This window comes from Lytechinus pictus, chromosome 19 (assembly GCF_037042905.1).
Source record: "Lytechinus pictus isolate F3 Inbred chromosome 19, Lp3.0, whole genome shotgun sequence".
Lineage (NCBI taxonomy): Eukaryota > Metazoa > Echinodermata > Echinoidea > Temnopleuroida > Toxopneustidae > Lytechinus > Lytechinus pictus.
Genome location: NC_087263.1, coordinates 4027402 through 4042906, shown reverse-complemented (window position 1 = coordinate 4042906; position 15505 = coordinate 4027402). Strand labels below are relative to the sequence as shown.

Below are 15505 nucleotides of genomic sequence, written 5' to 3'. Positions count from 1 at the left end.
CAGTTGTGTAGAAAATGTTTATAAAATGGGAATTTAACAACTGCTATTGCAGTTTAGCAATCTGTAAATTTTACAGAACCGTGTAGAGAAGTCCTGTTGTGTTTTTCTGCAGAATTATGCATTCCTGGTGGTTTAGCTCGGTCAAAATGGCCTAAAAAGGATTTTGGACTTTAATCCCAATCCTCGCCCGACACAAATGCTCGCACATCTCTGTTTAATTTTCCAAGAATCCAGGAAAATACACAAATATACACTTCGTTTCCAGTACATTTCATCCTTTTATTATCAATTATCAACCATGTGCAGTTTGATCTTATTTTCAGTGAAATTTACAAATGCCTCTCCTATAGGCAAATAGTGAAAAATAAATAAACCCATAACATTTTAATACCAACATGGTTCAAACAGAAATAAACATATATTTGTGTCATACTAGACATTCCCAATTGTAATAAATATATTCAATTCGGTAGAACATTATATGCCATTAGAGAAATATCAAATGGGAAAAGACACATTTCATGCAATATACTGTTTTGATTTACTGAAGCAAAGCGAAAATCACTTTTAGTGCGCAGTTTTCGATTTTTCGTAGTTAATGATCATGATGATTCGTTATTTCTAAATCTTTCTAAAGGCATAATGTAAAATCAGACATGGTATGGCATACAGGAAAAAACTTTGAGTGAAAATAAACTTTGAAAAAGCAATTTCGTGACTGATTATAACATGACAATGCAATTCTTGCATTAAACAAAATGATACACAAAATACATTATTAAAACTTTATTAAAACCTCTTAACCTTATCGCTAAATCAGTGTGAAACGTGAATTTGGCAAGATATGACATTTTGTTAAAAGAAAACCATTCACTATATACCACTCCTTCAATAGAATAACCCTTTTCTATACGTCATGACATATTCCTTTCTTACCTCAAATGCATCGTTATATATAAATGCATAAAATATGAATAATAAAAACGTATAACATAAACTTTGTGCACCAAAACCGAAATATATATGATCATGAAAATGGAGTTTATAAAAATGGAGTCTAGCACGTGTGAGGTTGAGTTTAAGGTTGCCCAATATTGAGTTAAAAGGGGAAATGCATTTTGGTGGGCAATACAATAAATTAAAGCGCGTTTCATAGGTAATTTTTAATCAAAATTGCGTAAATAATTTACACAGCATTAGGCGTTGTTTTGCCCTACATACGTGTTTGCTCCCTTTTGATCAACATTGTGTAAACCTTTGAAGAGTTCCTGCCTTGAAGTCCAGTCTCCTTCCTGTCTAGAACTACCATTGTCTATCCCATTAAATATAGTTTATAAAACTTAAACTTATTCATATTGTTATAATAACCAATAAACCTTGTGCACTAGACAACACCGTACATTATGGTGTAGTTTAAAGTAGCACGGGCAAGAGTGTTACCGTCTATATGTATTATTCAGAGTATAAATTCAGTAGGGCTAGATAGCCCACGTGCTGGATTAATAAAAAAAAGGTAGAAACTTTCACGCTTTATTCTAACAATATTCGGACATCAAATAAATTTTGTTGGGATAAAGCATGAAAGTTTCAACCATGTTTTTATTCAGAGTATATATTCGAATCTTCCGAAACGAGGTTAGTTTAACTTCTCCTTTTCCTTACCAATTCAAGCGATTTGCCTTCTCATATCCCATTTCTTTTAAACTCATATACATAAGACATCCATGCTTTTAAAGTACTTAAAAGTCAAATAAAATCCCACAAATCCTAAAACATGCGTAGTACAAATTCAACATTGAGTACTGATTACTGAAATCATAAGATATGTCCCGTGCAAGTCTTATATCATGTAAGATATTTTAATAATTTATTGTGATATGCAATTCGTGTACAATAGAGGCATTTGATGAAAGAGTCAAAACATCAAAATTATACAGGAGAAATAAAATTTGAATCCTAACTCTACGAGACAATGACCTGATATTGCTTGCTTATGATCAGGTAATAACATTGAAAACGAAATAAAATGTTGACGAATTACAAGAGTCATAAGTGAACAAAAAAGACAAAGATGAGATTGTTCTGGAATATGTTAATTTTTGTCTAATGAAAATAATCCTAGGATAATTGGGTAGCAATCGTGTTTTTTTCAAGTCTTCGAAGTATGACAGTGCACAGATGCATGTTTGCATGCTAAAAGAAAGATCCCATGTCCATACAAAATGCGCGACATACTAAGCCCATTTCCCTCATAAGCCAGTTAAAAACCAGATGCCAACAGTCAAAGACTTATTCACGCAATGTAACTTATAATAACCATAATATCTAATTGCTATGAATTAAAGCTTAATACTGTCAAAATTAAAGCTTCTCGTCAATACTATCATCAATAAAGCTTATCCTCAGTAAAGCTTATCATGCTTATCATCAATATCATCATCACTGTTATTATAATTAACACTACACCATAAACATCTTAGCAAAGGACAAAAAGTACTACAAAAACGTGGCGTTCATTTAACCCTAAACCAGCATCTAAGACCAAACTAGAGATGTTTGTCAGAACAACACCTGGGTCCCGTGACACAAAACTTAGCAATGATCGTAGAACATTGTCTACGATTGATTCCATTGGCTACACTGTACAATCAATCATGAAAATCAAGCGTAAGATCGATTGCGAACCTTTGTGTTACAGAACCCTGTTTAGAATCAAACCGATGTTGTTATAACACTGATGACTGGTGTTGTTTAAATACATGTTATTTGTTGTAATCCCAAACCAAACTGTGCTTGTTTTTGTTTAAACACTTCCATGTTGTTGTCATAAATATATAGATACATGGTTGGTTTTGATTAACTAGTTTTGCAATGCAGTAAAAACTAGTATTCAGACATTAAACCCAGCTTGTAGCAAAATAATCAGGGTTTATTTTCCCTTTTTTACATAGCACTGTCAATAATACTTTGCATAATAATGTTATCGGTAACAGTACAATTGCGTATAAAATATGTCCACATAATTTACACTAAATACATAGCTTTATTTTTTACAAGTTATATCAAACATATGTAAATAAAAGGTAAATATCGCTTTATTTATTTACAACTTAATTGGTGGTTAGGAATTCTCACATTATAGGTTGATTTGGATCTGCTGGAAAAAGGGGGTAAACTTTACCCCCAACTTATGCTGCTTGGTTGTGTAAAAAGCTGTAATGTAGGAAGAGGGGATGGAATTCACCCCCAATTTGAGGAGTGCTGATCTGCCGTGTGGACCAGCTTGGGTAAAAGAGGGGGTCAACTTTACCCCTGTTAAAGAGTGCTGCATGGTAGGGTTGAATGATATAGAAGAGGAGGGGTCAACTTTATCCAATTGAGGGGTGCTGCTTGGTTATGTCAGATGATGTAGCGGAGGGGGAGGGCAGCTTTACCCCCTCGAGGGGTGCCAATAGTTCGTGTAAGACCTAATGGGACAACTTTACACCCATTGAGGGGTGCTGCTGGAAGAAGAAGGGCGGACTTCATCTCCATATAGGAGTGCCGCTGAGGAAGTGAGGTGGAGTTTACCCCCATTGAGGGGTGCTGCTGGAGGAAGTGGGATGGAGTTTACCCCCATTGAGGGGTGCGAGGATGAGGGGTGGACTTTAACCCCATTGATGGGTGCAGGTGGTGCTTGGTCGTGTTGGATGATGCTATACTCGTACTGGAGATGAGAGGTGGGAAGTCTTCTTGCAGTTTGGACAGCCTCGTGTCTTGAACGTACTGTTCTCCACGCACCTGTAGAACCAGAGTTTAAAAAAACATGAATGAAAGAAAGCAGAGGTGGAATGTTAGAACTTAAGATGATTAACTGTATCTCCAACCATATCACACTCTATTGAAATACATGCTTTTTCAAAGATTCTAAATGAATCATCATCAATACCATCGCCACCACTATTCTCGTCCTCACCACCACCACCACCACCACAACTATCATCATCATCATCACCACCACCACCACCACCGCCACCTTCATCACCATCAGAAGCAGTAACAAATACAAGGGAAGAATATCATCGTTCTCAGCAACATCAATGTCATCATCAACACCGTTTAACATTACAGTTTCATTATCCCACATCCCCTAAAAGATAATCCACCTAATCCATCTATGGATATGTACATCATCAGCTAAACCCTAAAATAACCCATCAATTATACATTGCTACCTTGACCACTACCATCACCACCACCACCAACACCAACACCATCACGACCCTCGCATATCGTAGTATTGCAACACAACTTCTTTCTAAGCTTCCCACAATGGTGATGATGATGATGGTGTGGTGAGGATGATGATGATGAAGATGGTGATGAGGATGATGGTGATGATGATGATGATGATGGTGATAATGATGGTGATGGTGGTGATGATGATGATGATGGTCATGAGGATGATGGTGATGATGATGATGATGATGATGAAGATGGTGATGATGAAGATGGTGATGATGATGATGGTGATAATGATGGTGATGATGGTGATGATGAAGATGGTGATGATAATGATGTGATGGTGATGATGATGATGATGATGCTGATGATAATGGTGGTAATGGTGATGATGATGATGATAATGATGATGGTGATGATGATAATGGTCATGGTGATGATGATGATGATGATGAAATCGAAGTTGCTTCTGGTGATAATGATGAAGAAAGTGGTGAGGGTGATGATGGTGGTTGCATTGCTGGTGATGATGATAATGACAATGCAGAGTGGTGACGATGGTATTTATAATGATGAGCTACATACCTTGAATGAAAAATGTGAAAGCAAGTGAGACTCTTAAGACTATTCTCCCTGTTGCCCATGACTTCATGACACACTCCACAGTATAGCTCCATCTCTTGAAGATATTGGTCAAACTTGCAGGCGTGTTGCTGCGATGACGTCATGTCTCCTATAGCTCGGTACAGCGTGTGAAGCGTCCAGTTTGATCGCAGCATGCACATCTGAAATTCACACAATTATTTGAAATAGCCAACCAATCAGAATCATTGTATTATTCACATCTTGTTAACAAGGATAACTATTGACCAATCAGAGACGTGAATGTCACTTCGTTTATGGTCACTATGAATGGTTCAATTTTCCCTTCAAATTTTATGACAAAGAATTTACAAAGCTTGGCCGATTAGACTTTAAAAAAGGCAAGATATTTATATTTACATTTTACAACCACATTTTTCCATCATTTTTTTAATTATTTTTTTTTTTTGGGGGGGAGGGGTTATCTCTGCATTAAAAAAAAAATGAAAACGGTCATTTTCAACAACGAGAAAGGAAATGATAATTCGACCTACCTTATTGCCAATACTTGTTGCGACTTCCATCGCCTTGTTGCAGAAATCTATTGCCTGTTGATAAAGGATTAAAAAACAGGACAAAATGATTCCTTTTTCAGGGTGTGCAATCAAAGCGAATGGATATGGGATATTTACAGAAACATACAGTCACTTTCAAAGACGATACGATTGCAAAAGAGGAAAGGAAGGAGAAGAGATGAAACAGGGAGGAGAGGAAAAGAAGGATGGGGAGGGGAGAAGGTTTGGAAGGGGAAAGAGGGGAGGGTTTTGAGGAAAGAATAAGGGGGGTGTACACTGTAAAAACTGTGGTGTTAAAACTGACACCAGTTGGTGTTAATAGAGGACCACACACTGAGGTGTTAAAATTACACCCTAGAGATTGAACATAACACTAAAGAGTGTAAATGTAACAACCAAAGGTGTTGTAATAACACCTATAGGTGTAAAACTAACACCACCAATTTAACACCGGTGTAAAACAACTGGTGTGGTCCTCTATGTACACCGGTTAACATCACAGTTTTTGCTGTGTAGAAGAAGAAGGGTGGACGAATAATGGAAGAGGAATAGACAAAAAGAAGAGGATGATCGGAAGGGAGACAGAGAAGGATGAATGAAGAGAGGAGGGAAGGGAGAATATAGGAAGCAATAGGGAGGTGGATGGAAGGAACAAAGGAGTGGGGAAGGAGGTAACGAAAGAAGGGTGGGGATGAAAACAAGAAAATTAAAGAGGAACTAATGGGAGGATGAGAGTGGTTGTAGGGATATAAAATTTATAAATCTATAGTGGCTGACTTTAGGGGTGGATGTAGGAAACTTATAATTTCTAAAGGTTTATTATAAGTTCATTACCTTTTCGGGTTGCTTCATATGAATCAATGCTTTGGTCATCCCGGCAAGAACAATTATCTGACCAAAGCGATCACCAATATCCGACATCAGATTCAACGCAGACTCGTATCGAGGAAACGCCCTCTGTAGTCAAGAAATGAAAAGAAGACAAGACAGTACAATATTATAGACGAGGTGAGAAGAAAAGAGAAGAGAGGAGAGGAGAAGAGAAGAGAAGAAAGGAGAAGAGAAGAGAGGAGAAGAGGAGTGAAGAGGTAAGGGGAAAAGAAAAGAGGCATGAATATTGACAATAAATTTGACTTATCAAAAGTACAGGCGCTGATTCGCGAGAGTGAGGAAAGTGAGCTAAAAACTCATCCCTTAAAATAAACAAGACGACAAGTATTTCAAGTAATGTAAGTAAACTGATATTAAATTCATATTTAGATAGATAAGATAGAAGGCACAAGAGCAAATTGTCCTAAACTATTCTCGCTCGCTATGCTCGAAGGAAAAATATCGGTCACCCTCATACTACAAATTTCCGTTGCCGATTTCCTTGGCAATTTTGATAACGTTTGTCGTCAGTATAGTCAGGAAGGGGACTTAAAGGCCAAGTCCACCTCCGAAAAATGTTGATTTGAATCAATAGAGAAAAATCAGACAAGCACAATGCTGAAAATTTCATCAAAATCGGATGTAAAATAAGAAAGTTATGACATTTCAAAGTTTCGCTTATTTTTAACAAAATAGTTATATGAACGAGCCAGTTACATCCAAATGAGAGAGTCGATGATGTCACTCACTCACTATTTCTTTTGTTTTTTATTGTTTGTATTATACAATATTTCAATTTTTACGAATTTGATGATTAGGACCTCCTTGCCTGAAGCACAAAATGTTAAAATAATGGAATTCCACGTCTTCAGGGAGGAATGAAACTTCATTTCACATGACAATGACGAGAAAATCAAAATATTTCATATTTCATATAATAAAATACAAAAGAAATAGTGAGTGAGTGATGTCATCAGTTCCCTCATTTGCATACCGACCGAGATGTGCATATAACTGTTTTGTGAAATGAAGCGAAACTTTAAAATGTCATAACTTTCTTATTTTACATCCGAATTTGATGAAATTTTCAGTGTTGTGCTTGTTGAATTTTTCTCTTTTTATTCAAATCAAGTTTTTGTTGGGGTGGACTTGTCCTTTAATAAAATAAGTGGACATTACTGACTATACATGCCTTATCTCTAATGGGGCGTTATCTGAAGGAGGAGGAAATTAGCAAGGCCTGATGCGTGCCAACGAGATAGTAATGTTTACAAGCAGATGCACTTAGGCATGTAAACATTTATTTTAATATCTGCATCTCTCCAGTAACATAAACGGTAGGAAGCTGTCTAAGGACGTTGAATTGATTAACATTCATGTAGGTATAGGACAGGCGAAGCGGCGTTGTGTGAAGATGAAAGAAGGTGGGGGGGGGGGGGCTTGACTGTTTAGTTGTTTTGTAGCGTTTCTCTCTTTTTTTTCCAGCAGAAAGATATCAGTTAGGTATTTAAGAATGTGATAAAGCTGGATGGAAATGAACCAATATTCCACCTCCCCGCCCCGATGAGAAGGAGAGAAAGGGGGGGGGGGGGGGGACAAAATAATCTAGTCCGGGAATGTAGTCTGATACACGCCATCCACTTTCACATGCCAAACAAATTTTATGCAAGACATTATGGAAGATGGAATGATGTGGGCGGGAAAACGTTACAAAATGAGGGGGGGGGCAGAAAAGAGAAAAAGATGGATGGAGCTAGAGGGTGACACGACATGCGACATTAATTTTGCTCCGGTCTTAATATCTCAGAGGGAATAGCGTTACAGTTAGGAATATAATAGTTTTTGGTTCAGAATAATGTAAAGATTATGATTAGGGTTTACAATCTTGGGTAAAAGTGCTCAAAGAGGGTAATTATGTGTCCAACCAACATTGGGCTTTTTTCTTTTGGGCATTTTTATTTATCCAGTGAGATGAAAATTTTGCACATTCTAAAGTAACTGCTGCTTATTTTTCAACCTTACTAGACAACATGCTTCCCGCATTGGATACTGCCCCAAATTGGTTGGACACATAATTACCCTCGTGGTGGTAAATATGTTACCCAATAGTTTTTTTCAGTGACATGTTTCATGCGCGAATTTTCCATCGGAGCTATTGTCGTCGGAGCAAACGTCATGGACCCAGTTAGAGAGGTATGACAGTATGACCAATTCCTTTGACATGTTTGAAAATGCAAGTCAAATCACAATAAAAAGCTGAGAGGCTATTGTCGAAAGTCGGAGGACCGGGAGAGCAGCGTCGTCTCGTGCATCCGATCCGGACAACGACATATTTGCAAATTGTTTCCGGTCCAAATATGCTGACCCGGTCCATCAACTTTCGACAAAAGCCTCTCAGTTCTCCCTTGTTATTAGACTTGCATTTTCATAGGAGTATGGAGCGTTGTAGAAAGCGGGGCCCGCGTCCACGTCGTTTGCGAAAACTGTCTAATATGAAGAGGAGCATGCCAGCGCCATTCGCGACTAGTCTTACAAGTAATACGGTAGTTGGACAGGCGCTCAGCGGGCCAGTACCGGTAGGAATTCACAAAACGCCAGGGGGTCAAACCATGATGAAAAAGGTTATCTCAGCGGGCTCCTACGGGACTTCACCCCCGAAGCTCCGGCGTCCCTCACATAACTGACATAAACCTGAATCGATGACACCACTGGTGCAGTCCTTGTTTTGGTTTGTTAACAGGAGTCCGTAAATACTCGAGATAACTCGAGTTACTAGACGAATAGTAATAGCATGCCACAGGAAATGCAGGAACACATCAGCTTGGCAGTGTTTCCAAAACAACGTTATAAAAATATATAAAATTCACGAATTGAACTCAACTTCCTGAGCTAAAATCTGATTTTTTCTCTTCAAACAAAACAAAATCAAAGCACCTTCTTTCGCACGATGAATGAAAATCGGAGCCCCCTCCCCCACCCAAACGGTCTATTTTATATTTAAAAAAATATATATATATATCAAACGCATTCAGTGTTCGTAACATTATTTTGACATTTTAGGTAGGATATTCGAATAAGCGTTATGTGACACTATAATTTCTTCACCATGTGACCGTATCATGTCAGCACTGACAAGTCGTCTTTCTCCGACAGTTACCACCTTCTTAGCCAATGAAAACCCCGGGATCAAAACCAAGGATTTCACTAGAATTATCACCGCTGACAAGTCAGTCAGAGCTGTCAACTTTCATAAAACGCCCCCCCCCCCCTGTCACAACACCCTACACACCGTCATTACGAAATGACTAAGTTCATATCTTCATCAGATCGACCTTTTTACCAAAACAGTAATACTCGGACCTCCGATAGCATGGGGCTTGGGAATGTTTACAAATAGAGCTAGATTTAGAGGTTTAGACTGTAAATTTTATGCTTACAAAGAGTGATTTAAGCTATTACGAGATACTATCTGAAACAGTAGCGTAATGAGTAAAAAACTTTGAGGGGGCTAGAGATATGGCGTGTCGTGTAAAATTTTTCACAAATCCAATTTTGTGATAGATTTTGACATAATATTCAGAAAATAACATAATATTTCATCCATCCCTCTTTCCTTTTCTTCCCTTTTTCTTTTTTTCTTGGTCGTGAAATCCTTTTTTTAGGGGGGGGGGGCAAGAGCCCCCAAAGCCCCCATCTATACGTTAGTGATCTGAAATCCATAAAAACCAAAGTGGTCATAATTTTATACGCGCTGGCGTATACGTAATTCTGTCGGCGAAAATTGATCTTGGTCGGCATCCAAGCAAGAGATAACGTCATTGACTAGTCTTGACCAATCAGGACGGTCATTTTTATAAACAAATGAACAGAGCAACATTGCACGGGACAGATTAAAACTTTAGTAACTAGCGTACCGGGGGCGGGGGGTGAATGAAGGAGGGCAGCGTTCCCCAAATTCTTAGTTTCATTTATCTTTTTTTCAAGATTTTTTTTTCGTCGTCAGATTTTCGGAAATTTTGCCACTGGTGAGCCCTCTTTTATTTAGCTTGTCCGAAATTTTCTGCCCCTTGTGATCAGGTTTACAAAGTGTATACACAGCAAAAACTCCGGTATTGATTTAACGCCAGTTTGGAAACTATATATGTCCACACCACAGAAGTGTTAGACAACACCAGTTTCGTTTTGGTCTAACACAAGATAGGTGTTTCTACAACACCAATTAGTATTAAAACATCATCGGTTTGATTCCAAACTGGTGTTGTTTCAATACTTCTCTGGTGTGGACATAATATAGATTCCGGGCTGGTGTTAATTCAACACCGGAGTTTTTGCAGTGTAGCTGACCGGTAAGCGATGGATGTGATCATCACCACTCCTAAACTATATAGACCTACTCCAATTATCAACAGCGTGATGTCAACTAAGACAGCAGCCCGCGGTCATATAAATCTCTCATGTCGGATCGCATGTACGAACGTGAACTTCAAGGTGTGACCCGATTCTCCGTTCCCTCTAACATCAACTCCGAAGACAAGTCAGAGGGTCCAGCAGATTTAAAAAAGTTAGGCCTATGTATATCAAATCATTTTATGCATGATTGAATTACAGTATATTACGCAATGATAAATATAGCAAGATGACATTCATGCATAATCTTATAATTATGATACTGCGTATCTCATGCAGAAGTAAATATAATTGCCATAATTGTGATTATATATATATATATATATATATATTAATCTAATTGAAAGTTAATATCAGTAAATGCCCAATTTAGTAGGTATTCCCATGAATATAGGCTTACTACTATATGTCACTAAACTGTGATGTAGAAATGAGTGAAATCCGTGGATGCATGATGCAAAATTCTAACATATAAAATACATGTAATACATATTTTCTCTTTAATGAATATAATTGAATTGTATTTATTGGCATCTAGAATGCAACATCTTGTCTTCCACTGGTTTCAACATTCAATAAAACAAAATAATATATTGACGAAAAGATATGTTAATAACTGCCCATTTATTGTGACGTCACCCAATCGCAAGCTTCTCGAGTACACCTGTCTATATGGCGTACAAGCTGAACATATCAACTGGCACATCAGGTCCGCAAATAGATCCTGACATCTGGGATGCCAAAACTCTGGACAATTTCAATTGGCCGTTAACTTGACCAAATTGGCACACCGGTCACTCATCCCTTAGCTGTCTCTTTCTTCCTCTCCCCCATCCCCCCTCTCTCTCCCCACTCCCCCCCCCACACCCACATATTTTCTCCCTCTCACTGTAGAGACGAATAACGGATGGTTTACAATGGAGGGGGGGGGGGTAGCCATGACTATAAGTTTGAATTGTAATTATCAGGATCATGGTCCCAACAAGTTGCGAGCCCAACCCGGTCCGAACAAGATGCAAGTTTATTTTGTCTGCGAGTTTGGCAATTGGGGGAAGTTTGCAAGCAATGTTACAGCGCTAGTTTGAGCCTGGTGTGAGTTTACAATAAAATAAGAGTCTCGTTGAAAATAAATATCATGGCAGCATTGCAACTATAGCCCGCCCACTTACTCCGTTTGAGATGTCGAAGGGGGTATAGTCGATTTTATGCGAGGGAGCAAAACGAGAAGGCTGATTTTTTTTCCTCGAAAAATAGGCATAATAAAAAAGGTCTAAATTCGGACAACCCCTAAGAAAAGATGCTATGGGACATATCCCCCGTCCCTTCGAATCGCTGCATATGGCAATTCGCTTTGAACTTTTCCGATCAGATCAACTGTTTTCATGTTTATGCAACATGGGACCTTTCGCTATCAACGCAAGAGTTGTTGACTGATATCAAACAATCTGTGCTGGGTAATATCCAAGTGACGTGGCACAGACCAACTACATCAGTCCTGAGATTTAAAAAAAGTCAAATAAACGGGTAAGAGAATTATAAACACCGATATCTTCACTCTATCTGGGCGTCATGTGGAATGAATTTCCTTAAGAACTTGTCAAACTCTGAAGTCATTACACAGATACCGTCTAGAAAGCGAGTACATACGTTTATTTTACTTGTTAAATTCATTCTGAAGTCGAGGTGATTTTTAGTCGTATAATGGCAGACTTGTTTCTCTCTCATCCCTACTTAACAGGCAAAAAGCGTTTGCCGCCATCTAACAACGTCGGTGGCGTACAGACCCAAGAAAAAAAGAGAAAAGGAAAGAATAGGAATGAGAGAATTAAATGGTGAAATATATATTGCCTGAATATTATGTTAAGATCTTTCAAAAAATTGTCAAAAGTTTCGCTCGCTCGCAGCTTTTTTAAAAATACATTTTGCCCGATACGACACATCTGCCCCCTCAAAATTTTTGGCTCATCACGCCACTGAACATAAACGGAAACATGTCGTATGTGACAGAGACCATATCGTGAGCATGTTGTCGAAACGTCAAACGATGTCATTAATTGAACTCTTTATGTCCCAGTTATCATGTTACTACTTAACCATGTCAATCCGGGATTGGCACAGATTCTTGAAACATTCTAGTCTCGAGTAGGAACCAGGATTTAAACTCGGAAATCTTAGGATCAGAGAGATGCTGAGCAGATGCAACATCTGTGCTCCGTATCGCAAAGGTTTGCCATGGAAGTGCAAATATGAAATATCCGCATTGATTGGTCCCTGGTCAGTATTTTAAACCAAATGCGCCTGTAAGATTGATCTTGATTGGTCAGTTCATTAAGCGATTGATCGCAAACCTTTGTGTTACGGAGCCCTGGTTGCAGCACGTGATGTGGCGGAACCAACGAGAAAGAGAGTTTCATTTTTCAAACGTTATTATGTGAAAACAAAATGAAAAGCATTATATTTGATTGTTTTATGTGTTCATCTGTGATTGATTGATTGACTGGCTAACTGATTGATTGGTTGATTACTTCATTGATTGGTTTATTCATTAACTATTCATTTATCTAGGTCGATTCATTTATCTTTTGATTCATGAACCGTTCTATTAATAGTTTATTCATCTATTCACTTATCTACGTACTTCTTTATTCATCCGTTTATCAATTCATTTAGGCGTTACCAGGGTTGAAATTACTTTAACTTAATATTTTATGACTCACTTTCAACTTCATTAATTTATTCAGTTAACATTCATTTATATTTTTTCATTTACTCATGTACCTAGCTATTTTTATAACGATATTTTGTAAACTCCATGCAGCGACATATCATGTGGCTTGTTGCCGCATTTTCCAAGTTTCATCATCTCAAATCATCCACTTTGAAGTCATTCCATTGTGTTACAGAAGCTCGTTACTCATCCTAATTCGCTCAAAGTGACAGAGGGGTCATCGGAAGTCACGTGCTTGAGGTCAAAGGTCAAGTTCCTATCGCCTTCAGCATGTGTGGCAGAACGTCATTCTACAATTCACTACATGCTGAAGTGTATGAAAAACAAGTAAAATATTGATTTACATGCTGCAAATATTTTACATGCTGCAAATATTGGCGAAATGAGGCAACATATTTGAGGGGTTGAATTGTGACGTGTTTGGAATTCTCTAAATAATCGCATGAAAGCGAAGCGAGTGAGTAAAAAAAAAACTCTTTAAAGTTCTAACATCCAGAACACATTTTTCAAATCCATTTCTATTTCATTCCCTTCCTTTTCCCCTTATTTTTCTTGGTCGTGGGATATTGGGGGCAAGGGCCTCCAAGCCCCATATGGACAACAGCGGCTGTGAAGAAGAGATTGTACAACCAGGATTCTTCTTTCTCTTAGAAAGAATAAGGCCTACCTGCTCTCAGTAATTCTATTATAACTCTATACATTCTACTAGCAACAACTATCTCTTTTTCTTCCCTTGTCTTCTCCTCTTTTCTCTGGTCCTCCCTATTTTTGTGTTTATTGCTGAAAAAGCACGTGGGAAGGGGGCGGTGGATCCCCCTGCTCCTGTAGCGCCGCTTCTGTGAATAAAAAACAATTTATATATTCTTATACGAACCTCGCAATCCCCTCTATTTCTGTGCACATCAGCGAAGACACACATACAGCGAGCTTGGGCGAAGTGATCGTGCTGTTGGAGGGATAGCTTCATCGCTTCCTGTGGAAGAGATGGCAAAGAAAGGACAAGAAAATTGATCAATTAATTAATATCAATCAAACATAATATTGGTCCTAAAATAAAACATGGAATGTCAAGTAAGAAAGAATTGACATTGTTAAAGTTTCGCTTAATTTCACAAAACAGTTGCAATAATGTGCATTGCATCCTGGCCGATTTGCCAATGAGGACCTATAGGACAACACCCAGCATGCCCAGTGCAAACTATTCTAATCCTATTGCAACAGTAATGTCCCAAAATATTAGATGGAAAGAAATAATACAGTGCCTTTCGATGAATTATTCAGTCATTTATTTTTGTATCATGAATATGAAGGAAGAAAGGTGAAATCCAGGAAGTGTGGACTAAAACCACCCATCTTAAGATTCCGGAAGCGGATCATTCAACGCCGAAACAGAATAATTAGTGCCTTATTTATCATTTCTGAGTAATATGCACTTTCAGTTTCATTTTTCAGTCCCTATCACTTAGAAAAAAAAATTGTGCAGTATTTCGCTCTCATAAGGTCGGAGTTCTCAAGTAGTATTTCTGGGTTCTGAAACTTATCTATTTCTCTCATTTATAACCCGGAATTTTTCGAGAGACAATTAATTACTAAGATAAATCATTCTAAAAATATCTTAAGAGATAAATTTTTGCTAACGTGAATCCAGGATTTGAACCGAGAAGAGAATTGGGTCTGAGTACTTTCTTTAAAACTAAAAAACAAGTGACAAAACTTCCACGGGAAGTGAAATACAGAGTTCCCATCCCCTATATATCAACAAAATAGACTAAAGGGTCTTTTTTTTTATTGGGGGGGGGGGGGGCATATGTGTAACCCGTGATTTGTGATAACTTGGGAATAGGAATAAAGCAAAACTATTTTAATATGTTGAGCGCCAGCTATAGTCTTACTGACGGTACAGAGATGGAGACCGAAATAGCGACTTTGATGCTGTATAGTCGAAAATGAGTGGGTATATTCTTAGAAGAATTGTTTAATGACATGAGAACCTCCAATTCGCTTTGAAATGAATTAATACATACATAAGATAGTAATAAGCTAACTAATCAACATCATCTTCGTCGTCATCATTGTCATCCTCATTATTATCAATATCAATATCATCATCTTCACCATCACT

At 38.0% G+C, this 15505-nt stretch overlaps 1 protein-coding gene across 1 annotated transcript; it reads right to left on the bottom strand.

Moving 5' to 3' along the window:
• Nucleotides 1-265: 265 nt before the first annotated feature.
• LOC129282599 (43 kDa receptor-associated protein of the synapse-like) lies at nt 266-14352 on the bottom strand. Its single transcript, XM_064113795.1, has 5 exons — nt 14258-14352; nt 6213-6335; nt 5358-5411; nt 4807-5006; nt 266-3780 (listed from the first exon to the last, which is right to left on the bottom strand). Exons 1-5 carry the CDS (start codon nt 14348-14350, stop codon nt 3696-3698), a joined length of 555 nt encoding a protein of 184 aa, XP_063969865.1. The 5' UTR covers nt 14351-14352; the 3' UTR covers nt 266-3695.
• Nucleotides 14353-15505: the final 1153 nt, after the last annotated feature.

Excerpts from the sequence above, each read along its gene's own strand:
- LOC129282599 (XM_064113795.1), bottom strand. The coding sequence starts at position 14,350 with ATGAAGCTATCCCTCCAACAGCACGATCACTTCGCCCAAGCTCGCTGT. Across the intron at positions 6,336-14,257 it reads GAAATAGAGGGGATTGCGAG|AGGGCGTTTCCTCGATACGA; the intron begins GTTCGTATAAGA and ends TCTTGACTACAG. Across the intron at positions 3,781-4,806 it reads TTTCACATTTTTCATTCAAG|GTGCGTGGAGAACAGTACGT; the intron begins GTATGTAGCTCA and ends CTGGTTCTACAG.